At 36.7% G+C, this 22,421-nt stretch overlaps 4 protein-coding genes and 1 long non-coding RNA gene across 10 annotated transcripts; 2 read left to right on the top strand and 3 right to left on the bottom strand.

The window, feature by feature from the left end:
- On the bottom strand, positions 1 to 1,862 carry LOC111784602 (the record flags this gene model as incomplete). Its single annotated transcript, XM_023665254.1, is given in 2 exon segments — positions 1 to 1,256; positions 1,619 to 1,862. A coding segment is annotated over 1 exon segment (1,166 nt), but the record flags the coding sequence as incomplete, so codon positions are not given.
- A 4,822-nt stretch (positions 1,863 to 6,684) lies between these two features.
- On the top strand, positions 6,685 to 12,188 carry LOC111784598 (AUGMIN subunit 8-like). 4 transcript variants are annotated; one of them, XM_023665250.1, is made up of 8 exons: positions 6,686 to 6,945; positions 7,882 to 8,028; positions 8,466 to 9,838; positions 10,121 to 10,240; positions 10,483 to 10,599; positions 10,680 to 10,769; positions 11,360 to 11,467; positions 11,749 to 12,188. In XM_023665250.1, exons 3-8 carry the CDS (start codon positions 8,585 to 8,587, stop codon positions 11,818 to 11,820), a joined length of 1,761 nt encoding a protein of 586 aa, XP_023521018.1. In that variant the 5' UTR covers positions 6,686 to 6,945; positions 7,882 to 8,028; positions 8,466 to 8,584; the 3' UTR covers positions 11,821 to 12,188. The 4 variants fall into 4 exon arrangements, with proteins under 4 accessions (XP_023521017.1, XP_023521018.1, XP_023521019.1 ...); XM_023665249.1 differs by lacking the exon at positions 7,882 to 8,028 and having other exon boundaries at positions 6,685 to 6,945; XM_023665251.1 differs by lacking the exons at positions 6,686 to 6,945; positions 7,882 to 8,028 and adding an exon at positions 8,043 to 8,237.
- Positions 12,189 to 12,702: 514 nt separating this feature from the next.
- Positions 12,703 to 14,871, bottom strand: LOC111784600. Of its 2 annotated transcripts, none has more exons than XR_002813563.1 (3): positions 14,792 to 14,871; positions 13,405 to 13,480; positions 12,703 to 12,958 (listed from the first exon to the last, which is right to left on the bottom strand). It is a non-coding gene; the product is annotated as an uncharacterized LOC111784600 (long non-coding RNA). The 2 variants fall into 2 exon arrangements; XR_002813564.1 differs by lacking the exon at positions 14,792 to 14,871 and adding an exon at positions 13,733 to 13,839.
- LOC111784597 (cellulose synthase A catalytic subunit 7 [UDP-forming]) lies at positions 13,966 to 18,868 on the top strand. Of its 2 annotated transcripts, none has more exons than XM_023665247.1 (13): positions 13,966 to 14,208; positions 14,314 to 14,509; positions 14,596 to 14,777; positions 14,880 to 14,949; positions 15,048 to 15,168; positions 15,268 to 15,534; positions 15,646 to 15,991; positions 16,088 to 16,351; positions 16,442 to 16,654; positions 16,748 to 16,949; positions 17,054 to 17,250; positions 17,413 to 17,766; positions 17,963 to 18,868. In XM_023665247.1, exons 1-13 carry the CDS (start codon positions 14,134 to 14,136, stop codon positions 18,542 to 18,544), a joined length of 3,069 nt encoding a protein of 1,022 aa, XP_023521015.1. In that variant the 5' UTR covers positions 13,966 to 14,133; the 3' UTR covers positions 18,545 to 18,868. The 2 variants fall into 2 exon arrangements, with proteins under 2 accessions (XP_023521015.1, XP_023521014.1); XM_023665246.1 differs by having other exon boundaries at positions 13,968 to 14,208; positions 14,850 to 14,949.
- A 624-nt stretch (positions 18,869 to 19,492) lies between these two features.
- On the bottom strand, positions 19,493 to 22,133 carry LOC111784596 (pentatricopeptide repeat-containing protein At4g30700). The gene is made up of 2 exons (XM_023665245.1): positions 19,703 to 22,133; positions 19,493 to 19,646 (listed from the first exon to the last, which is right to left on the bottom strand). Exon 1 carries the CDS (start codon positions 22,091 to 22,093, stop codon positions 19,727 to 19,729), a length of 2,367 nt encoding a protein of 788 aa, XP_023521013.1. The 5' UTR covers positions 22,094 to 22,133; the 3' UTR covers positions 19,493 to 19,646; positions 19,703 to 19,726.
- Positions 22,134 to 22,421: the final 288 nt, after the last annotated feature.

Here is a 22,421-nt window from a genome sequence, read left to right as displayed (position 1 = left end):
TTGAGTTTGAAACTCCTCATCTCGGATTGAATAGAAGTCAGCTGTTTTTGTATCTCCTGCAGCAGTCTCATCTCCTCTGCTCCTGCACTACTAATCTCTTGCCTTATACTGCCTCTATTCTGTTCCAGCTGAGTTATTACACGGCAAAGTTGCTGAAAAGGTTGAGATTCAGCAACAATTTCATCAATTTGTTCTATAGCTTTTCCTTTCCTTGATTTTGATGATTTGTTCTTCAGGGTTTTGCAACTAGAACCATTCTTTGCCTTGGTTTTTTGTTCATGTTCATAGTACAGTCTAAACGGTTCAATGGGTAATGGATCTGGCTTTCCTAGTCTATTTTCACCTTCAAATATCAACTTTTTCTGAAGTTGAATCTTAGCTTGACAAGTTTTAAGAGTAAGATTCTGTTTGTTGGCCTCTGGGATCTCGAAAATATCATGAACACTTGATAAAGAAGAAGAACATTTCGGGCTTACACCAGGTTTATCTTGAATGCTTGAAGGGCAAATAGCAATCCCACCATTCAAACATTCAAATCTATCTTCACCACTACCTTTAGGATCAGATATCTCTTTTATTTGTTCATCTAACATTTCGATTTGTTCCCACGAACAACGGTTAGGATGTCGAACGGTACTTGGGCAGCAATCCAGTTTATGGATCTCAAATGCCTCCACCATTTCTGCAGCATCTCTTTCGTCGACTTGACTCGGAGGCAGCGACTTTGCTCTTCTCACCTTGGTTTCTCCATTTGAACCCCCCAATTCCTTGTTTTGAACCAAAACTTTATCTGCAAAACTGGGTTCACAAGGACCTAAATCAGGGCAACCCAAACTCAACAGTTTATACCTATAAGACTCCACTTGAAATTCCAGAGAAGCAACTTCCATCTCTTTTTGATATATCATATCTTCAAACCCAGCAAGATAATCTTCAGCATGGGATATTTGTTCCTCTGCCATTCTTTGATATTGACTTGCTTCCATCTTCATAGCAGCCTTTTCTTCTTGCAAACGCAGAATCATCGATAGGGCTTCACTTGCTGCAGTCGCTGACGCTTCCCTTTCCTTGTCCAGCTCTGTATAAAGCTTCTGTAGAAGCTGTTGTCCAGCTCCAAGTGCTTCTTTCACACCTTTAATCTCAGATTCTGAAACACTTTCACCCATTGCACCCTCCCTTATGATACAACCCTTATCTCTTATCAATCAAACACCGCAGAATTCTGCTAATCCTACCTCAAACTGAGATGGGTCGATCTAAAATCGTCACAATCATAAATACAAAACAACTGGGCATCACAAACGACACGCATTAAGGGTTTGAAACTCCATAAACATCAAGCACAAACGATTTCCCAAAAGCAGGCTGAAGGGGTTCGCAAGTTTCAACGTAATATCGATGATTTCCCAAAAGAGGGTAATGGGGTGAGTTAATTTCAACCTTTTTGTTGATGATTTCCCAGAATGAAGCTAAGGGGTTTGTTAGTTTCACCGATTTTGTTAAATGATTTCCGAGAAAGAGGCAAAATGGGTTGAAAAGGTTTCGACAACCCTAAGGACAAAGATGTCTGCAAAAAGGAAAACCGCCATGAACGAAAAGAACAAGAATAAGAACTCACCTGGCAATGAAGATAGGGATTGCAGCGATTTTCGGAGAGAAATGAGAGAGAATCGCAACATTTGAACCCAAATCAGAGTCCACACAATCATTGAACCAGAAAATGGCGGTTTTGGACGCAACAGATCACACAAGGGGGCGCTAGAATATAGAAAAGCGTTGAATTTGCAAGAAAACTGATACCCCCAATTCTAAAAACAAAAGGAATAAGAAACATCTAAAAAGATTTTGATTTAGAAATTAAATATTTTATATAATATATAAGAACAAGCATGGGTTTGATTATAGACACATTAATAGGTCTATCAAAATAATGACTCGGAAAAAAAAATATATATATATATAAATCTGCATATATTGAATTTTAAAACCAATTTTCAGATATAATTTTTACATATTTAAGCTAAAATCTGAGAGGAAAAAAAAATCCAACAAAATATATTTTCTTAATTAGTATTTGTATTTTTAACCAGATTATTCTAAAGATATTTAAATAAATTCATCCCAAAATAGAATATATAAGATAAGCTTAAAAGCTTAAAAATATACAGACGAATTGAATATCAAATAATTTTTGTAATACGTTATTAATAGTCATACCTAACATATATTTAATTTAAATGTTTTATTCGATTAATATTTTATAAGTTAAAAGATAAATATGAATTTATAATACGATAAGCATACCCTAAACATAAGTTTTAAAATTTGTATTTATTATGAATATGGCATAGCTAGTAATTGATTTTCCCATAAAAAACATAAAATAAAAATAAGTATAATTCCAAAACTTATTTGAACGTAAAATTAAACTTGATAAAATGGGATCTTATTAGATTTTTATATCTTCCATTAAGTATTATTTTTTATCCAATCGAATTTGAGTATATTTTCTTATATAGATAATTACTATTTTTTCAGATATAGGAATTATTACTCTTTATTTTTTTAAAAAATAAGAATAAGAAATTATATCAAATTTTAAATAATAGTAATAATAAATAAATAAATAAATAAAAAGACATCTCCGACCCTAGGGATGATTTCTTATATGGATAAGCATAATTCCATGATTTTGAATAGGGAGGTGGGTAAAAGGGTATAAGAGTATTTGTACAGTTTTTCAAAAGGTCGTTAATCGTTAGTGACGATTGTAACGGCTACAAAGCCGCCAACTTCTCAGCGTGTCCCGGCGTGGGCTCCCCCTTTGAGCCGACCAATTCTTGTGGTCTCCTTTTTTCAAGGAAAAAAAAAAAACATAAATTAAGGAAATGATTGCAACCTCTCTAGTTTTGTTTTCCATATAATGGGCCTCATGTATGGGTCAATTAAAATTTAGCGAAATGAATGGGCTTCAAGTTTTAAACCAGCCCAGCAACAGGCCCATAAATAAATGGCCCAAAACCCGTTGGTACATTATTNACCATAATGGTATCCTATGTCGACATCAACCACAACAATCATCCTCCAAATCAAAACAAAAGTACAATTACTTGCCGGCCCCACTCAATTATTTTTCTTTCATCCAAAACATTACAAATTTTAGAACCGCCATTGTCGGTTGCTTCAGTTTTATTATAAATCACAATTATGAATATGTAGTTCATTTTAGTTTCATTCCAATTTAGTCCCATACTATTTTTGGATGAATTAATTATTTCCATTTCATAAATTCTAATTACATTTATTACCTCTTCCGCCCTTTTAGGCTAAACATTTAACTAATTATTTACCTTCTAACGCTATGATTGAATTGAAAATTTTGATCTTAGCGTGTAACTTCTAAAGATAATGTGAGTCTTTAAACTTTAGGCTAATCTATGTAACTTGTGGCTCGCTATGTTGGGACGAGCCATTGATTACATGTCTTGCCTTATCTCTCGAGTCTTAGGCTTCTTATGGAGTTCGAGCGTGAATTAATCGATAATCAAGACTCGTTATGGAACTAATTGTCCATTTCTCTATTTTGACAAAGAACAGTCACATGAGGAAATAATGAAGAGTAGATGTCAAGACATGCAAATATTTGTTTTGTTATCATGGACTGCAAGTTGAGCACATGAGACACTTATACTATTGTGGGTGGGGACATTTTTAATTTACCATTCTTATTCTTATTATTATTAAAAAAAAAAAAAAATCAATTAATAAATTATTATTGGGTACAAAAAATAATGTAAATATTATGAAAAAGGTAATTATTAATTGGCCATTAGCAGTTCAATGATATGGTTTAAGTATGATGAGTGGCTATGGCCATCATTTGATCTCCTCTACCAAATTCACATTTTTTTCAATACAAAATAGTTTTAATTACACCTTTTTTAATTTCCATCATCATTAATCATACCAAAATTTTCCGCTCATTGCTGAATCAATCATCACCCTTTTTCTCCCCCATATATTCAAATCATATATTTAACCAAACCTAACTAATATTTTATTTAATTTCACCTTTACGCCGTTCACATTTATAACGATTTAATCTTAAAATGCATCAATAGATATTGAATATATTTTAATTTCTTTTAAAAAGAATCACGTAACACGTAAATTAAAACTATATAATATGCTGTTAAAAGAGATAGAACCCACATTTATTCGAAGGAGTGGAGTAGTGGTGCAGCAAAAGCATATAGTTAGGGCGGCCAGCTGGTTGATGTGGATATAAGCTTCATTACTCATATGCACAACCCACATGCACTCAATCACTCCAACTCATTTTCTTTTCTCTTCTTAATTTATATATATATTTTGGATAAGAACCCAAGAGGAGTAAACCCTTGTATTATTTGAATCATGTTTGAGCTTCCAATATCAATAAATTAATAATTTAAAGGATATATCATAGATTTTTGGATAATTGATTTTACCCCTTAATTCTAATAAATAAATAAATTTTTTTAGAAACATACATTATTGTAATAAAAAAAACTAATTTTAAACAAACAGGAAGGAAACTACAAAAACATATTTTTAATTAATACATAGCAGAGAATTATATATATATATATATATAAAACACTTTAAAAAATACAAAATGTTCATGTATATTCTTTAATGTAATTCTTTTTTATTTTCAATTGTTTAATAAAAAAAAAATGTTTAAGAAACTATTTTATAAATTGTAAAATTATAGATTAACCAGAATTTAGAAGATTCGGTTAAATCCTGACCGTTGAAATCCCTAATCTTAAATCTTAAAACTCGTTTGACACGTAAGTTTGGTCAATAAAAGGAAACTCGGCAGTCAAAGAGATTTTTCTTTATTTTGATTGGCTGGGGGCCACGTTGGAAAAAACGGTGGCGCACGCCGCATTGAATTTTATAATTGCATTAATATTATATTACCTTTCCGAACTTGCCCATATTTTCCAACTATTAATATTTTTTCATTAAATCCCTGAATATTTAGGTCAAAGTTAAAGAATTTGAAGATATTAATACCTAGCTACGTCACCACTAAAGTCTTGATTTATTTTTTAGCCAATAAATTTAAATGTATTTTATTCGCTAAATTATTAATTCATCTTAATTTTTTTTTTATATCTTTATTCTTTAAAATTGATTCAAGTACACTCTTCAATAACTATACTTTCAAATGATTGATCGAAACTAACAAAGCTAGCTTGTAAATGGAATAGTCTGGACTAAATGTGAAATTAACGTCACATTTCAAATAATTTAACTTATTTTATATAGTTATAGCTTAAATAAGAATTATTATTATTATTATTAATATGAATCACGAATGAGAATTTCACTTTTTATTTATATTTATATTTACAATAATGATGTAATTTAGTAGACTTTATTTAATAAAATTAAATATATATATATATATTTAAATGGTATAAGTTAATGAAAAGGGAAAAGAGCAGAAAAGGAGATGAAGTTGGTGAGGAGAAATTTTTAATTGTGTTGATAGATAAAAAGTAGAGAAAAAGAGAGAAATAAATAAATAAATAAATAAAAGAATTTTGAAGAATGGAGGTGAGAATGACCTAATTCCCTGCCCCATTACACTTCCAATCTCCATCTTCCACCTCCCCATGTCCTTAATATTTATGCCACATCCCTTTCTCATATTATTTAATTAATTCAAATGTGGTTTTGTCCCATTTCTTTATTTAATTAATGCCTTGTTGAAGTTGTTGAGGACGTGCTACTTAAAGCTTATTTTAATATTAGTGCGAACTAAATATTGAAGCGTATTGAAGAAAACACTATATGGTGTTATAGAACTGTAACAACCCAAGTTCGATATTATAGGACTGTAACAACACAAGTCCACCGCTAGTAGATATTGTGTATTTTGGCCCGTTACGTATCACCGTTTTAAAACGCGTCTAATAGAGAGAGATTTTCATACATTTATAAAAAATGTTTCGTTTCCCTCTCCAACCGATGTGGGATCTCACAATCCACCCCTTAAGGTTCAGCATTCTCACTGGTACATTATTCCACCGCTAATAAATATTGTATGTTTTTACCCGTTACATATCGCCGTCAGCTTCACAGTTTTATAACGCGTAGGAAAAAAAAATCGTTTACAGCCATATTATTCTCCTCCCATTCCATCTCTTGATTTGGAGGAATGAAAAAACATTTTTGTTTTGTTTGGATTCAATTAATTGTTGCCCATGCTCCAAGGTCTCCTTAAAAAAAGTAAAAAATAATAAATAAAAAAAAACAAAAAAAGGTTGTTTTATATTTTATTTATGAAAATTATTTGTGGGAAGTATTTTTATTTCATGGAAGGACTTAAAAATGATTTGGGTAATTTTTCTTGATAAAAAAAAAATGTTAAATGGGTCTTGTGTAAAATACAATTTCCTTTTGTGCTTTATTTGACGTAGTTTGGAAAATTAAACGATTTATTTTAAATTAATTTATATTTTGAGTAATATCTTATGAATGGATCTTATTTATAAGAAAAGTTTAAGAAAATAGGTGGCGCGAAAGCAAACTGTCCTCCATGGTCCCTACCTTCTCAAGCAGTCCTAAACATAACCGTTTTCTCATTTTTCAATTAATTAATTTTAATAATTTATGTTAAAAAAGAAGCGCTTTTCTTTTTCTTCTCCCTCTCTTTGGAGTTCTTCTTCGAAAATCTGAACTCCATCAATTCTGCCCGCTGGAAAGAGCCTTGTACGGCTAACTCTCTCTCCACTTCTTTAAACCTTATCGCCTTCGTTCATTTTTCGAAGAAATCAAACTCTACGGGTTTCTCCGATCGAATTTCTTCTTATTTGCTTTATTTTTTAGTTCGGATTTCAATCGTCGGACAGCTTTTCCGATTCGCTGCGTGATTGGTTTGCCGTAATGGTGAGAACTCGTTTTCTTCAACCTCTATGATTTTCTTCTCTTTTCTCGTATTCGAAGTTCTGATTTGCGACTGAAGATGATGTCGTCCTCCTTGAATTAGTTCTATTCGAGTTTCGATTGAAATGTTTCTGCGAGTTCTTTTATTTTTATTTTTATTGTCCTTTCTTCTTTTTTGAGTAGCTTCGGAGTTCGCAGATTCCGTTTTTGTTTTCTATAATAAGTTTGAAACATTTCACTCATTTCCTGTCTCGTGGATCGTCCGTAAAAGGTGTTGGATCCTTTTTTCTTTTTTTAAACTATAATTACTGAAATTTCTTTGTCGTTTTTGTATTTTCCGAAATTTGAGTATGTCTCGTGGATTTATTTATATTCCTCTCTATGTAAGATCTCTGAAGCTATTGTCGAGAGATTTATATGAGCAGTAAGGGCTAGTAGGCCGGTTTGCAGCATCAGATGCACGAATCTGTTGAAATCCTTGAACTTATTTTATTTTTTTTTGCTGGATTTCAGAAATTATTGCATTTATTAACAGCTGCACCTGAATTGTGAAGTTATGAAGAGGGGAATATTAATCCGGAGAGTTCAGATGGAAACTTTGTTCTTATCTAACCTCGCACATAACCATGAATCTTAGTTTCATTTCTATGCGTTTTTTTTTCGTGTTGACTTTGGTTTTGGTAATTAATACCGATTTATTACGTGCTACGTAAATTCTTAGAACGGACAAAGGTTCTCCTTCCACGTGGAGTGGGCATCCACCATTTGCTCACAAGCAAATTGAATGGTGCCTTGAATGGTATCTTGGGGCAAATAATGAGAAAAATGACAGTTGGAGTGAATGTTACCTTTTCAATTTCACCTGGTCCTTAGACCTACGAGTATTATATCTTATGAGATAGTTGGGTAATGGAACTTCTTTACTTTTCCAAGTTTCAGAATTGTTTTTAATGAGGCATTTATGAAAAAGAGAAGTTCGCAGAGAAGATGAAGTGAACCAAATGGCGAGGTCCAGATAGTGAACCAGATAGTCGGAATGTACAGAATCATTCATGTTTACAGCCCAACCATCCATAGCCGAATAAGGTCCCGTTAAGCTCCACTTCCCTTTCTTATCCTGTTGTGACCTGCAAAAGCCCACGCACTCTATCCTCCCAGTTCGGGAGTTTCTAAGGCGACCCCTTTCCTTAAACGCAAGTTGTGTCGAAGCAAGACGAATTTGACGTTTATGCAATTTTTGGCAGTCCTTTTTTAAGCGGCCCTGGATACCCTACCTTGTCCTCGTCTTCCTTGTGGTAGTTCGATCTGCTTGGGTTGAGGGCATTGGTTGATTAGAAACTAAATTAATTCTAGTTTATTTGCTCTGGTGTTTCAAGTTCGCCTTTCAGTTGATTTTTTGCTGCTGTAGACTGTATGCTCTCTGGTTTATTTATTAGATTTTCGTTTCCTCTTTCTTTTCTTTAATGTTGGATTATTCCTTGCTTTTTCGTTCATTCTTTGATTGTGCATTTTTGTGGTGGCAGATGCAATGCTGGTAAAAGGATCTTTCTTTTCGTGAGTGCTGTTTTTCCAGATTCAGGGAATGCGAATTGTGTAGTTATGTGACGAAATCTATCACTATGGTCTGATTTCGATAGTTTGGATGGATGTATGCGAATCGGCGCGGGCATTTACAAAGCATACCGTAGCTGCGGCGCCAAGACAACCGTTGGTTCCTGCAGAAAAGAACAATGAAGTTATCACACGGTTTCCCTCGTGTTCCAAGAAAATGTCACCTTCTCCTTCATCGTTGTCTGGTCCTCGGCGTTGCCCATCACCAAGCATCACGCGGACGGTGCATACATCCTCCCAATTGGTTCTTAAAAGAGCTCAATCAGCAGAGAGGAAGCGACCGTCCACACCCCCTTCTCCAAGCCCGGCCGCACCGATTGATGGTTCACCAGCAGATTTACAGTTGCTATCGAAAAGAATGATTAGTGGTCGACCTGATAGCTTATGGCCCTCTACGATGAGAAGTTTGAGCGTCTCATTCCAATCTGATACAATTTCTATTCCTGTTAGTAAGAAGGAAAAACCCGTGTTATCATCTCCTTCTGATCGAACTCTTAGGCCTTCTTCCAATTTTCCCTCTAAGCAGGCCGAGACGCAAACTGTTGCACGGAAGTCCGCGCCAGAAAGAAAGAGGAGTCCACTTAGAGGTAAAAATGGGCACGATCAATCAGAGAATTTCAAACCAGTTGCTGGGTCACGTACCCAATTCATAGATCAGCATAGATGGCCTAGTCGAATTGGTGCGAAAGCATCCTCCAATTCATTAAATTGTTGCGTGGATCTCGCCGATAAAAGAGTCCCAATCTTAAATAAGCCACTTAGAGGAAGCGCATTATCTTGTACGGTCGAGACTGTTAGCAAACCTTTACAGAAATCGACCAGTGGTGTTATGAGGCTATCATATGTTGATGGAAGGAGTAGAAAAGAATTTGAGGCAAATTCAGCCAATGACAATTCAATGCAGGAATCTGCAGCTAACAAGGTTGTTTCGTCAAGTTTAGCAGACATAAAAATAACAACAAACCGAGTTGTGAGATATGACTCGCCTACTCTTGTCCCACGTCCATCCTCTGTTACTAGAAGAGCTAGTCCATCTCGAATGACACCATCAACTCCAACTCCTCGAGCAATTAGCTCATCACGAATCAGACCTTCAAATGCTACTCAATCCAATGTTTCAACTTCTGTTCTTAGTTTCATAGCAGATTTTAAGAAGGGAAAAAAGGCTACAGGCTATATAGAAGGTGCTCATCAGCTACGGCTTCTATACAATAGACATTTGCAATGGAGATGTGCTAATGCCCGCGCAGAGGCTGTTCTGCGTAATCAGGAGGTGGCGGCAGAGGTAGGGTTTCAATGCATGTTGATCTTGCTAGATAATCGGCCTCTTTTTGGCAATTACTTGTTGTTTTTCTCTGTTTGAACCAGACGTGATTCCTGTTACTTACGATTGAGAACAGTCTGAAATTTTGATGATTAATCTTTGCGAAGATATTTGCTACAATTGTTCACATATTTGCTTATGGTCAAGAAACTTAGTTATATTCTGACAGTCCAATTGCCGGACATGATTGCTTGTATACTAAAGTGCAAGTTAAAGATTAAGAACTTTTGTGCTTTGGTGCAGAGAACTCTTCTTGGCGTATGGAATACTACACTAAATCTGTGGGATTCAGTAATCAGAAAAAGGATCAATCTCCAACAGCTGAAGCTAGAGCTCAAGTTGATTTCGGTTATGAATGATCAAGTAATATGATTAATTCATTCAAAACCATTATATATCATTAGTTTAGTTTATACAGCACGGCTGTTTTACACTTTCAGTATAATACACATTCAAAACCATTATTCTCTTTTAGTTAATATGTTAAATCAGAACATTTCTAGTCCTTTGAATATGGAGTTATAATTCCCTTCCTATTTGTATTTGAACAATCATTGCCTGTCATGCATGCTATATGGTTTTTATGTTGCATGGGATTGATGCAGATGAGCTACCTCAACGAATGGGCTGTGCTTGAAAGAAGTCATAATCGATCCTTATCAGGTGTTATAGACGATTTGGAGTCGAGCACTCTTCGTGTTCCTTTGACTGGAGGAGCAAAAGTATACTACATTGGCCAGTAATTTGTTTTAACTATGGGAAACAGAATATTGGTAACTTACAGTAATTTGCTTATTTACAGGTAGATGCGGGCTCTTTAAATGATGCTATTTTTTCAGCCGTTGAGGTGATGCAAGCAATGGGATCCTCCATTTGCTCGATGCTCCCAAGGGTAAACTTGCATAACTCCACCTTGAATGTTATCGATATTTAATAGCTTGTCTCCACATCTTCCTTGAAATAAAGAGCCTCTGCAAATGTTATGGACATTAACCAATCTTGTCATCTTATAATGCAATTGATGTTCGTAGAGCTTGAGAATTAGAATAATTCTGATCATACTAGCTAGAGGAGATAAAATTAATGCTGCAAGTACCTAAACCTTTGTAAAGCATCAAACTGCCTGTGATTTGGATTTCTCCCCCTACCAGCTAGCATTTTATCCCGTGAGGTCTACATGTTACGGAGATTAAAATTTTCATTATACTTATCATCTACTTGATAATTGTTATAAATGTATACTATTTCCAAACTTCAAGTGATGTACTTTAATTTTCTGTACTCTCCTTTTGAGGAAATACGTCTTTTAGGACATTGAAAACGTAATTTATTGAATTTGTTTGCTGATGTTTGGATGGGCAATGTTTAAATATTTATAACTATTTATACTTCAAACTCCATGGCCGGGAGCTTCAATGCTTTCTTTTCTGCTGTTCTAGTCTGTGTTATCTACTGTTCATCATCGTCTTATTTGTTTTTCAGGTGGAGATAATGCAGACGTTGGTTATTGAACTTGCAATTTTAGCAGCCCAAGAAAAGGCTATGCTTGATGAATGTATAGCACTGTTGGCATCAACAGCAGCTTTGCAGGTGGGGATTACATTTCACTGTCGTATAAATTGACGAATAGACTTACTTGTCTTGATCTTACTTGGAACCTTTTATTGTCCCACAAATCTCATTGATGCGAATAGGAAAAAGTATTGCCCAAATTTTATGCATTTTGTTCACTGAGTTTTGGTTCATTCCTCTTCATGAAGCTCATAACTGGTGGATAAGAGCTGTTCATTTAGCCAGAATAAAGTGCATATTGCAATAATCTATCAGTTTTTGCAATCGCATATTAGTAACAGTATGCCATTCGAAAGCAGGTTCAGGAGCAGAGTTTGTGGACGCATCTTATACAAACAAAGGAACGATTGGAAAAGGGCTGCCTGGTTTAGGCGGTTAAAGGCAAGCTTCCCAACCTGACCGGCCCTGCTAGGCTAAGCAAGCTAACAACAAAGCCCATTTTGTTACCTCACTGAAAGATGAGTCATTCTTCCAAATCAGTATTCCCCCGCATGTAAATTCATTCTTTAGATTCTCACCGGGAGTTTGTAGCTGTAGATCCTTTTATTTATTTATTTAATTTTAATCTATTCCTCATTTTAAAATTTTCTTCAACCTTTTCCATTGCAAGAGCTCTCTGGCTTATTCTTTTGCACCTTCAACTTCAGATCTGCTAAACAATTTCTCGAATATTTGATTATATTTTGTAGGTGGTGAAATAAGGATAATACAATACCATGTCATTCCAATGGTCCTTAAACTTCAGAAATATAGTTCTATATGATCTTTAAATTATGTTGACTATTAGTTGGCCTAGTGCACAAGTGATGACATGGCAGCTAGATGTCAAGGTAGTAATGGCTGATGTGGCAAATTTAAATTAGATGGCGATATTTATTAAATTAGTGAAGAGAAAGTTCAAAGACTAAATATTTTTCAAGACTTAAAAGAATTATAGGCATCGAACTCGGCACCACCTACAGCTGTGTTGAGATAGGAGGATTCTGTGTATGGATATGTTCATGAAATGTATGCTGGCTGAGGATAAATGCTACTAAAATTGATCTCTAGCAAATCAATACAGTCGTCGACATCAACGTCAACGCCATTCTGAACGTAATGGCCGAGCCAAGACTGCAGGGTGTTAGACGAACACGACTCTCCACAATAGTATGATATTGTCCACTTTGAGCATAAACTCTCATAGTTTTGCTTTGAGTTTCCCCAAAAGGCCTCATACTAATGAAGTTAGTATTCCTCACTTATAAATCCATGATCATTCCCTAAATTAGCCGATGTGGGACTTTCATCATCCAATACAGGGGTGAAGAACTCTGTGAAGGAGATGATTGATTGAGTGGAACCAGTTGGCGGAGGTTGATGAACGGTGAGCACGAGGACAAGCTGGAGGAGCTTGAGGGTATTTGTAATCCCATCATTGAAAAGTGTATCAGGGCGGCGCTGGCGGCGGTCCTTCGATGAGTGACGATAATATGCCTGATCGGGCTCCCTCCGAGTTCGCCAGTGGTTCTGGACCGAAGATTGAGGAGGTTATATATATATATATATATATTAAATGAAAAAGAAAAAAAAGTATTTTAAAGCCTTGACAGAGTTATTTCATAATTAATTTATGTAATAATCAACTAAAGTTGGATACATATAGTGAGCTTAGAGAAATTTATGCCTTGCTTATCGTTTGAATGAGCGAGTAAATTAGCATAAATTAAATTGATGGTAAAAAAAAGTGCAAGATTTTATTTAAGTTAGAGCTAATTTGATGAAATTAAAAGTTGAAAATGAAAATAGATAGAAGTAAAATAATAATAATAATATAAATGATTTATAAATAAAAAATAAAAAAACGAGAAACATTGGGTAAAAAAAGCAAATTATATATGACAATAAAACTGGAGAGTGGAATTAAGAGTAAATTAATCAGTCAAGAAGAGATAGAGAGATTACAACATCCTTACCTAACCATTTGAAGTTCTTTTGGTTTACAAGTTTTCAAGTTCTTGCATTCTAAGCATTCTGGTCTTTTTTCACCTTCTAATCATTATGGGAAAGAAAAAGAAATCGCATCAATACCATATAATATGTAAATACTAATACTAATGTGCGTTACAGTTAGAAATAAGATAATGATCTTTATTAATATTTACTTCAGCTTATAATGAACCAAGTATGGAACTTTTGAATGATCACTAGCAAAGGTTACTGAGTTGACTACGTGTAATTAATGAAGAGAAACCATTTGGAAGTAAGAAAGAGAGACTGAAAGCAAAAGAGCAACGACGGTACCTTAATGGATAAGATGAACACGGAAGTAGAAGAGAGTTACATGGCAGTTCAACTGTGAAATCTTACGTCGGTTGAAGAGGAGAACGAAACATTCTTTATAAGAGTGTGAAAACCTCTCCCTAGCCAATGCATTTTAACAACTTTGAGGGGAACCCAAAGAAAAAAGACAAAATAAAGACAATATTTGTTAGCGGTGGGCTTGAGCTGTTACATGAACATGGAAGGGTAGGAAGCTGAACTTCGATGGGACTTGACACAACAACCAACTCACCACCCATTTCATCAGACACATTAGGTGAAGGCAATTGAATATCTAATGCCACCCTTTTCAATCTCTACCTTTTGCCTTCATAAACAGACGCTACTTACTTCAAAATCTCATTTTTCATTGATCGCCAGCCATGGAAGCCAGCGCAGGACTTGTTGCTGGTTCTCATAACCGCAATGAGCTTGTTGTCATTCATGGCCATGAGGAGGTGATGAACTTAATTGATCAGAAAGTGCAGTGGGAGAAGGTTTTGGTTTGTTTGTTTGTTTGTCACTGATATGGTTGTGTATTTGTTTTGTTTTCTGTTCTGCAGCCGAAGCCATTGAAGAACTTGGATGGTCAAGTTTGTGAGATCTGTGGTGACGAAGTGGGGCTTACGGTGGATGGTGATCTGTTTGTTGCCTGCAATGAATGTGGTTTTCCAGTCTGCAGACCTTGTTATGAGTATGAAAGAAGAGAAGGAAGCCAACTGTGTCCTCAGTGTAAAACTAGATATAAGCGACTTAAAGGTGAAACACAGAACGAAGGACTATGCAATAACAAGTTTCGAGTTTTCTTTTTTCTTAAACTCTCTCTCTTTTTGGGTATTGTGAAGGGAGTCCGAGGGTCGAGGGAGATGATGATGAAGAAGACATAGATGACATTGAACATGAATTCAACATTGATGATGAGAGGAATAAACACAGTCATATGGCAGAAGCTATGCTACATGGCAAGATGAGCTACGGTAGAGGGCCAGATGATAATGAAAATGCACAGTATGGAAGAACAGAGCCAGTGAGTGGGCAAACCTTTCATTCTTTAGCCTCTGTTTGGAAATCCTTTTCCTAATTAATATTGCATATCCAGGAAAGTTTTGAGCTTCCTTTATCATCCCAGGGTTATGGAGATCAGATATCATCTTCTTCACTGCACAAACGAGTGCATCCATTTCCAGCTTCTGAACCAGGTAAATTTTCTGCACCCCATTGATCCTGCATTAAATTGTCCCAAAGATACATGAAGTTTTGTTATCATACGGTATCCGATATGCTTTAAAAAATTCAGGCAGTGGAAGATGGGATGAAAAGAGAGAGGAAGGTTGGAAAGATAAAATGGATGATTGGAAATTGCAGCAAGGCAATCTTGGGCCTGAACCTGATGATGCCAATGACCCTGACATGGCTATGTATGCTTGAACATTTCCCAGTTCAGTCTTTCTAAATTCAGATGTTTGAAACTTTTGTTCGCGGAACTCCATGTGTCAATGACTCGCAAACTGTTGCAGGATTGATGCAGCTAGACAGCCACTATCAAGGAAGGTACCAATAGCATCTAGCAAAATTAATCCTTACCGAATGGTTATTGTGGCTCGGCTCGTTATTCTTGCCTTCTTCCTTCGATATCGGATTCTAAATCCAGTGCATGACGCATTGGGTTTGTGGCTAACTTCTGTGATATGTGAAATCTGGTTTGCATTTTCGTGGATCCTCGATCAGTTCCCCAAATGGTTCCCAATTGATCGTGAAACCTACTTGGATCGTCTGTCCCTCAGGTAATATCAATTCTACAACAGCATTAAAAGGCAAAAGAATAATAATAAATGTGTTAGTTTGAATATATTTATCAAAATCTAGAATGTCATCATATGAATGTTGTAATGTAGGTATGAACGAGAGGGTGAACCTAATTTGCTTGCTCCAGTGGACATTTTTGTCAGTACTGTTGATCCGATGAAGGAACCTCCTCTTGTAACAGCTAACACAATCTTATCTATCTTGGCCATGGACTATCCAGTTGATAAGGTTTCATGCTACGTTTCAGATGATGGAGCTTCCATGCTTACCTTCGAAGCAATGTCTGAAACTGCAGAATTTGCCAGGAAATGGGTGCCCTTCTGTAAGAAGTTTTCGATAGAACCTCGAGCACCTGAAATGTACTTTTGTGAGAAGATCGATTATCTCAAGGATAAAGTCCAACCAACGTTTGTAAAGGAGCGTCGAGCAATGAAGGTAAGCACTTTTAACAAATAAACTGAGAAAGAGAAAAATATAGGAGTGCCACAATTGTGTCTAATATCAAGCCTGAAATATCTTTGGAGTATGTAGAGAGAATATGAAGAATTCAAGGTCAGGATAAATGCCCAAGTAGCAAAAGCCATAAAAGTTCCCACAGAAGGATGGATAATGCAAGATGGAACACCATGGCCAGGCAACAACACAAAAGATCATCCTGGTATGATCCAAGTCTTTCTGGGTCACAGTGGAGGCCTTGATGCAGAAGGGAATGAACTCCCCCGCTTAGTGTACGTATCTCGTGAGAAAAGACCAGGTTTCCAACATCACAAGAAGGCTGGTGCCATGAATGCCTTGGTAGCTTGCTCAGTTCCAAGTTTCTCTCTTTCTTGACCCCAGTTTATTCATTTTCCTTTATCTAATCGACAGCACTTTGTACAATTGTAGATTCGTGTATCTGCAGTGCTTACAAACGCTCCATTCATGTTGAACTTGGATTGTGATCACTACATAAACAATAGCAAAGCAGCAAGAGAGGCAATGTGTTTCCTTATGGACCCTCAAGTTGGAAAGAAAGTCTGTTATGTACAATTTCCGCAAAGATTTGATGGAATAGATAGGCATGATCGTTATGCCAACAGAAATACAGTCTTCTTTGATGTAAAGATCACGTCTCAGATGTATTCTATATAATTGTTTAAGTGGCCAAGCGCTGAATATCATAAAAATAAACTATGTTTCCTTGTGATGCAGATTAACATGCGAGGTTTAGATGGAATTCAGGGACCTGTATATGTTGGCACAGGGTGTGTTTTCAGGAGACAGGCTTTATATGGTTATGAACCCCCAAAAGGACCGAAGCGCCCAAAAATGGTATGCTGTGACTGTTGTCCATGCTTTGGACGTCGCAAGAAGCTTAAGAGCTCTAAAAGTGGGGTAGATGGAGATGCTGCAGGTGAGGACATTTTTTCAAACTTCAACTTTTATTGGCACTTGTGTCTTGGTGGATACATTGCCATCAGATTGTGATAACTCATAATCGCTTGCTGCTATGAGCAGCGATGGAAGATAACAAGCAGCTGCTAATGTCGCAAATGAATTTCGAAAAGAAATTCGGTCAGTCATCAATTTTTGTTACCTCGACTTTGATGGAAGAAGGTGGTGTTCCACCCTCCTCGGGTCCAGCGGCCCTACTTAAGGAAGCAATTCATGTTATCAGTTGCGGTTATGAAGACAAAACCGAATGGGGTACAGAGGTAATGTCAACAATCCTTACTGAGGAAACATCTAAACACAACCTTCCTCTTTCCTTTCACTACTGACATGCTAAGAGTGAAATCGAACAAAAAGTAATAACAAATATAGTCTAGAGAAAGGTAAACTTGAAACTGATACCTGTATCATGTTTGTGTATGCAGTTGGGCTGGATTTATGGGTCGATCACAGAAGATATTCTAACAGGTTTCAAGATGCATTGTCGTGGCTGGAGATCTATATACTGCATGCCAAAGAGACCTGCATTTAAGGGTACAGCTCCCATTAACTTGTCTGATCGGCTGAACCAGGTGCTTCGGTGGGCACTCGGGTCTATTGAAATCTTTTTCAGCAACCACTGCCCTGTTTGGTATGGTTATAAGGGTGGGAAGCTAAAGTGGCTAGAGAGATTTGCATACGTCAACACAACTGTCTACCCCTTCACTTCAATACCACTTCTCGCCTACTGTACCCTCCCTGCGATTTGTCTGCTCACCGATAAGTTCATCATGCCACCGGTAAATATAGTAAAATTTACAGTATCGCCTACAAAAGATGATTTAAGCAGAAAATATTTGAGGAGGAAATTGATGAAGACATAATTAATTTAGAAGTCACAGTAAACTACACATATAATTATATTGTTTGATAAACTTACTTGGCAAAGTATTTTGCATCCATTGATGAAATCATCTTCGGCTTTTTGACAAACAGATAAGCACTTTTGCAAGTCTCTACTTCATTGCCTTGTTTCTTTCCATTTTTGCTACGGGTATTCTAGAGCTTAAATGGAGTGGAGTTAGCATTGAGGAATGGTGGAGAAATGAGCAGTTCTGGGTCATTGGTGGTATTTCAGCTCATCTATTTGCTGTTGTTCAAGGTCTATTGAAGGTTCTGGCTGGAATTGATACTAGCTTCACAGTTACATCCAAGGCAACAGATGACGAAGATTTTGGAGAACTATATGCCTTTAAATGGACCACTCTACTAATCCCTCCAACAACTATTTTGATCATCAACCTTGTTGGGGTTGTTGCAGGCATCTCAGATGCCATAAACAATGGCTATCAATCATGGGGACCCCTATTTGGGAAGCTTTTCTTTGCCTTCTGGGTGATTGTCCATCTCTACCCATTTCTTAAGGGTCTGATGGGCCGACAAAACCGCACACCGACTATAGTCGTCATATGGTCCGTGCTGTTGGCTTCAATCTTCTCCTTGCTTTGGGTTCGAATTGATCCATTTGTGATGAAAACAAAGGGACCAGATACCAAGCAATGTGGACTAAATTGCTGAGAGGCTATCTCTTTCTTGTTATTTGATGTGTGCATCACCAGAAGATTCATGTGCACAGGCAGGAGACTTATATGCATTCTGGACATTGCATATAGAACATGTGAACTGAAAGAATGTAAAGCACAAGAACGAGTAAAAGCAAGGGTGAAATTTTTGTGTAGTATGACTACGTGCCTAGTTTTGTGAACAAATGAAGATTGTTTAATTCAGTTTGTGTACACAAAACAGAACTTATCATATAGAAAATTACAATATTGTAACTCAACACCTCGTCCTCTGACAAAAGAAAACAGTATATAAATCAGAACTGATGAGTGATTGATATGAAAGATCCAGTAAAAATTATCAATAGGCTTCAGGTAAGAACAAATGTAAACGAAAGGGTAAGAAAATATATACACAGAGAAATATGAAATTTCTGACTCAATAGACAAAGACAGTACAACACCTCAAGGATTAATATCTTTGGAGACGCATTCCTTGAATTTTATTCTCAAATGCCACAAACTGACCTCCTGAGTATCCAAATATATATATGTATATAGAAGAAATAAATATAAAGATAGTTCATGCAAATGTTGTAAACAATTCATACCAAAAACCCTACAAACTAAGGTCTAGAGTCAAGAAGGTCTATTTTCCTTTCACAATTTTGTGAAGCTAGAGAATGTAAAGCCATGCATTAGGCATGACCTAACTGCGTACCTACAGCACAGCAAGTTAATATTCTGCATTTATGATGCTATGAACAACTGAATTGAAAATCAAACGCAGCTGAAGCCTGAATCTGCTAGATAAAATACACTTTTCAGTTAGATATTTAATAAATGATACGGAAAACAAAGATGTGCAAAGTTGTATGAACGAAATTGTGAAGCAAACCTCTGAGCCAGGACTCATGTGAATAAAAAAGCCTCAGACAGGAGTAACAGAATATGAAGAAACAAGTGGATGGAAATCTGATAAAGGGGTTAAGTTGCTATCTCATATGTTTCTACCAATCTGCCACAGCAGATCATTACATATCAAATGACTCTCCTAAATTTACTTAACCTTCTTTGGAAAACAATCATAATACCTATAATTAATTAACTACTTTAATCTAGTACATGAAATTCCAATGCCTCCTGACTTTTATGATCCCTCCAATCCAATAATCTTAACTACCACGGGGGTGTTATTTCACCAGTAGTCTCCACATGAACAAAGACCATCTTTGAAATGATGAAATCTGTTGGCATCCCTAACCACAATCACTCTCTCAGTGATCTTGGATATAAACTTAGTTGCAGTATGGCAGTCTAAACAAACTCGGAGGTTCTTAATAATCCTAATTTCAGTTCCAGGCTCAGTTGAAATAAGCCCAAAAGCAATTGCTAATTTTTCACTGTGGACATTCACCATCAACTCCTTCTCTTCATCCTCTACATCATGCAAAGCAGTAGTAACAGTTTCTGCCTGATATCCAGCTTCTCTCATCTTCCCTATTAACTTCTCTAGCATGGCATAAATGGCCGTGGCCCGAGGATGGGACCGATCTCCAGATGTGAACACATGTTGTTGATCATCAATCTCAATTAGAGTGCAACCAGGTGTCTTTGCCAGATTTCTCTTCTTAACAACTTGTCGTACTGAAGCAGCTTTGGGGAAGTTCCTGTCAGTAGAATATATATTAGAAAGCAGAACATAGTATCCTACATTCTCTGGGTCCAGTTGAAAAAGTCTTTCAGAAGCAACATGTGCTATGTCTGTATTCTTGTGAATCATACAAGCGCCAAGCAGTGCACCCCAAACAGCAGGGCCAGGTTCGAGTGGCATTCTTTCTATGAACTCCAAGGCATTCGTTAGCTGCCCAGCTCTCCCAAATATGTCAACCATGCAAGCGTAGTGCTCACTCATGGGCTGAAAACCAAAATTGTTAACCATAGAGTGGAAAATCTCATTTCCCTCTCTCACCAAGCCGGAGTGACTGCAAGCATACAAGATAGAGAGAAAAGTAACACCTGTCGGTGGAATCCCAGATTGCAACATTTTATTAAAGAGGTTTAGAGCTTCATTGCCATATCCATGGAGACCATAACCAGTTATCATGGCATTCCAAGTTACCGCATTCTTTTCTGCCGTCAAGTCAAATAACTGACGAGCCTCCACAACGCTACCACATTTTGCATACATATCAACTAAAGCGGTTGTGACATATATGTTCGATTCAAGTTTTTCACTCTTAATCAAACCATGAACCCATTTGCCAAGACTTAGAGCTCCAAGTTGAGCACAAGCCGAAAGTATACTGGTAACGGTGACAGGATTTGGACTGAGTTGAGGCATCATTTCCTGAAACAGAGAAATTGCACTCTCTGTCAACCCATTTTGAGTATACCCTGATATCATCGCGTTCCAGGAAGCCAAACTTTTCTCCGGAGATTCATCAAACAGCTGCCTTGCATATTGAATTTCATTTAGTCGACAATAAACAGTAGTAAGTGCAGTTGATACAGAAGGTTTCGAAATAATGCCAATCTTTATGCTTAAAGTTTGAATCGAGCGAGTTAGTTGCAGATGGCTGAAGGGCGAAAATACTGGAATTAAGCCCACCAATGTGCTTGAACTAACACCCTGTCCGGAAGCAAGCAATTCCCTGAAGAGTGTCACTGCCGATCCAGTTTCATGATTGAAAGTATAACCAGAAATCATTGCGTTATAAGATATCAAATCCGGCTGATCAATCTGATCAAACAACAACCTTGCTTTGTCACTCTCCCCACATTTTGAAAACAATGATATCAAACCCGTAAGCACATAAACATCAGAATGGAGCCCTTTTTTTGAAGCCAAACATTGAATACTCATCCCTAGTCTATACTCCTGCAACTCCGCCACTGCTGTAAGCACAGCAGCCAAAGTTGTAGAATCAAATGGCAGCCCAACATCGAGCATGTCCACAAAAACACGTATCGAGTCCTCAAAATACGAATTCCTGGAAAACCCAGATATCATCGTGTTCCATAGAACCGTATCCCTCTCAGGCATTGCATCAAACACCTTACGCGCCAGGTCGGCGCGCGTAAATCTAAAGTACAAATCAACAATTGCAGACCCAACAAACAAGTTCGATGCCACCCCATCAACAATCGAATGCGCGTGCATCAAGACGCCAAGCCTCTCATCCTCAAACTTCGAAGCAGCTGAAATAGCAAATGCATAGGTGAAATTGTCTGGCCTAAGATTAGTCCATTTTCTCAAATGGGTATAGACAGAGATCGAAGATTTAGGCAAATTATTGTCGGAGAAGCCTCTAATAAGGACATTAAACATGAATAGATCGGGTCTGGAGACATTGGCGAAGAGTTGGCGCACATGGCGAACGGCCCCGAGATCGAAGAACTTGTGGGTAAGCTTGGTGATCGAAGACAGATCATAGTGAATGCCGTGGAGGATTAACTGTGCTTGGATTTGGAGGAGTTGGGGGAGTGTAGTAGCCTTGTTAAGAAGTGCGAGGAAGAACTTTTTATCTCGAATTACAGAGATGGTAGTGTTCGTGCATATCATCTGTGTATGCGGCTACGGCGCTCCCGATAGCTTCCTGATTTCGGCGCTTCCCTCTAATTTTTTAGTTTGGAGGCGGGAAGTTTATTTACAATTCCATTTAATGGCATTCGTCAATTACATTTTTCACAACAATAAAAAAAAAATCAAAATCAAATTATATCCCAAATATAAAATTTAATAGGTTAAATTAGTAAACTTTGTGTTTACTTAATTTTAAATTAATTTTTATGACTTTTAAATTTTTTAATTTTGTGTATAATTTTTATTCGAACTTCATCAAAATACAAAAATATTTCAGATGATTATTTATTAAACAAAAAAAAAATCA

The sequence above is a fragment of the Cucurbita pepo genome, unplaced genomic scaffold, assembly GCF_002806865.2.
Source record: "Cucurbita pepo subsp. pepo cultivar mu-cu-16 unplaced genomic scaffold, ASM280686v2 Cp4.1_scaffold000241, whole genome shotgun sequence".
Taxonomy (NCBI): domain Eukaryota; kingdom Viridiplantae; phylum Streptophyta; class Magnoliopsida; order Cucurbitales; family Cucurbitaceae; genus Cucurbita; species Cucurbita pepo.
The sequence above is the reverse complement of the archived record's forward strand: the minus strand, read 5'-3'. Positions and strand labels throughout refer to the sequence as shown.

What these genes read in the sequence shown, in the direction of transcription:
- LOC111784598 (XM_023665249.1), top strand. Translation starts at nt 8,585, where the DNA reads ATGGATGTATGCGAATCGGCGCGGGCATTTACAAAGCATACCGTAGCT. An exon ending in CTTTGACTGGAGGAGCAAAA is followed by an intron (nt 10,600 to 10,679) that starts GTATACTACATT and finishes GCTTATTTACAG; the next exon opens with GTAGATGCGGGCTCTTTAAA. An exon ending in TTTGCTCGATGCTCCCAAGG is followed by an intron (nt 10,770 to 11,359) that starts GTAAACTTGCAT and finishes TTTGTTTTTCAG; the next exon opens with GTGGAGATAATGCAGACGTT.
- LOC111784597 (XM_023665246.1), top strand. Translation starts at nt 14,134, where the DNA reads ATGGAAGCCAGCGCAGGACTTGTTGCTGGTTCTCATAACCGCAATGAG. An exon ending in CTGGTGCCATGAATGCCTTG is followed by an intron (nt 16,352 to 16,441) that starts GTAGCTTGCTCA and finishes GTACAATTGTAG; the next exon opens with ATTCGTGTATCTGCAGTGCT. An exon ending in ATAAGTTCATCATGCCACCG is followed by an intron (nt 17,767 to 17,962) that starts GTAAATATAGTA and finishes TTTGACAAACAG; the next exon opens with ATAAGCACTTTTGCAAGTCT.
- LOC111784596 (XM_023665245.1), bottom strand. Translation starts at nt 22,093, where the DNA reads ATGATATGCACGAACACTACCATCTCTGTAATTCGAGATAAAAAGTTC.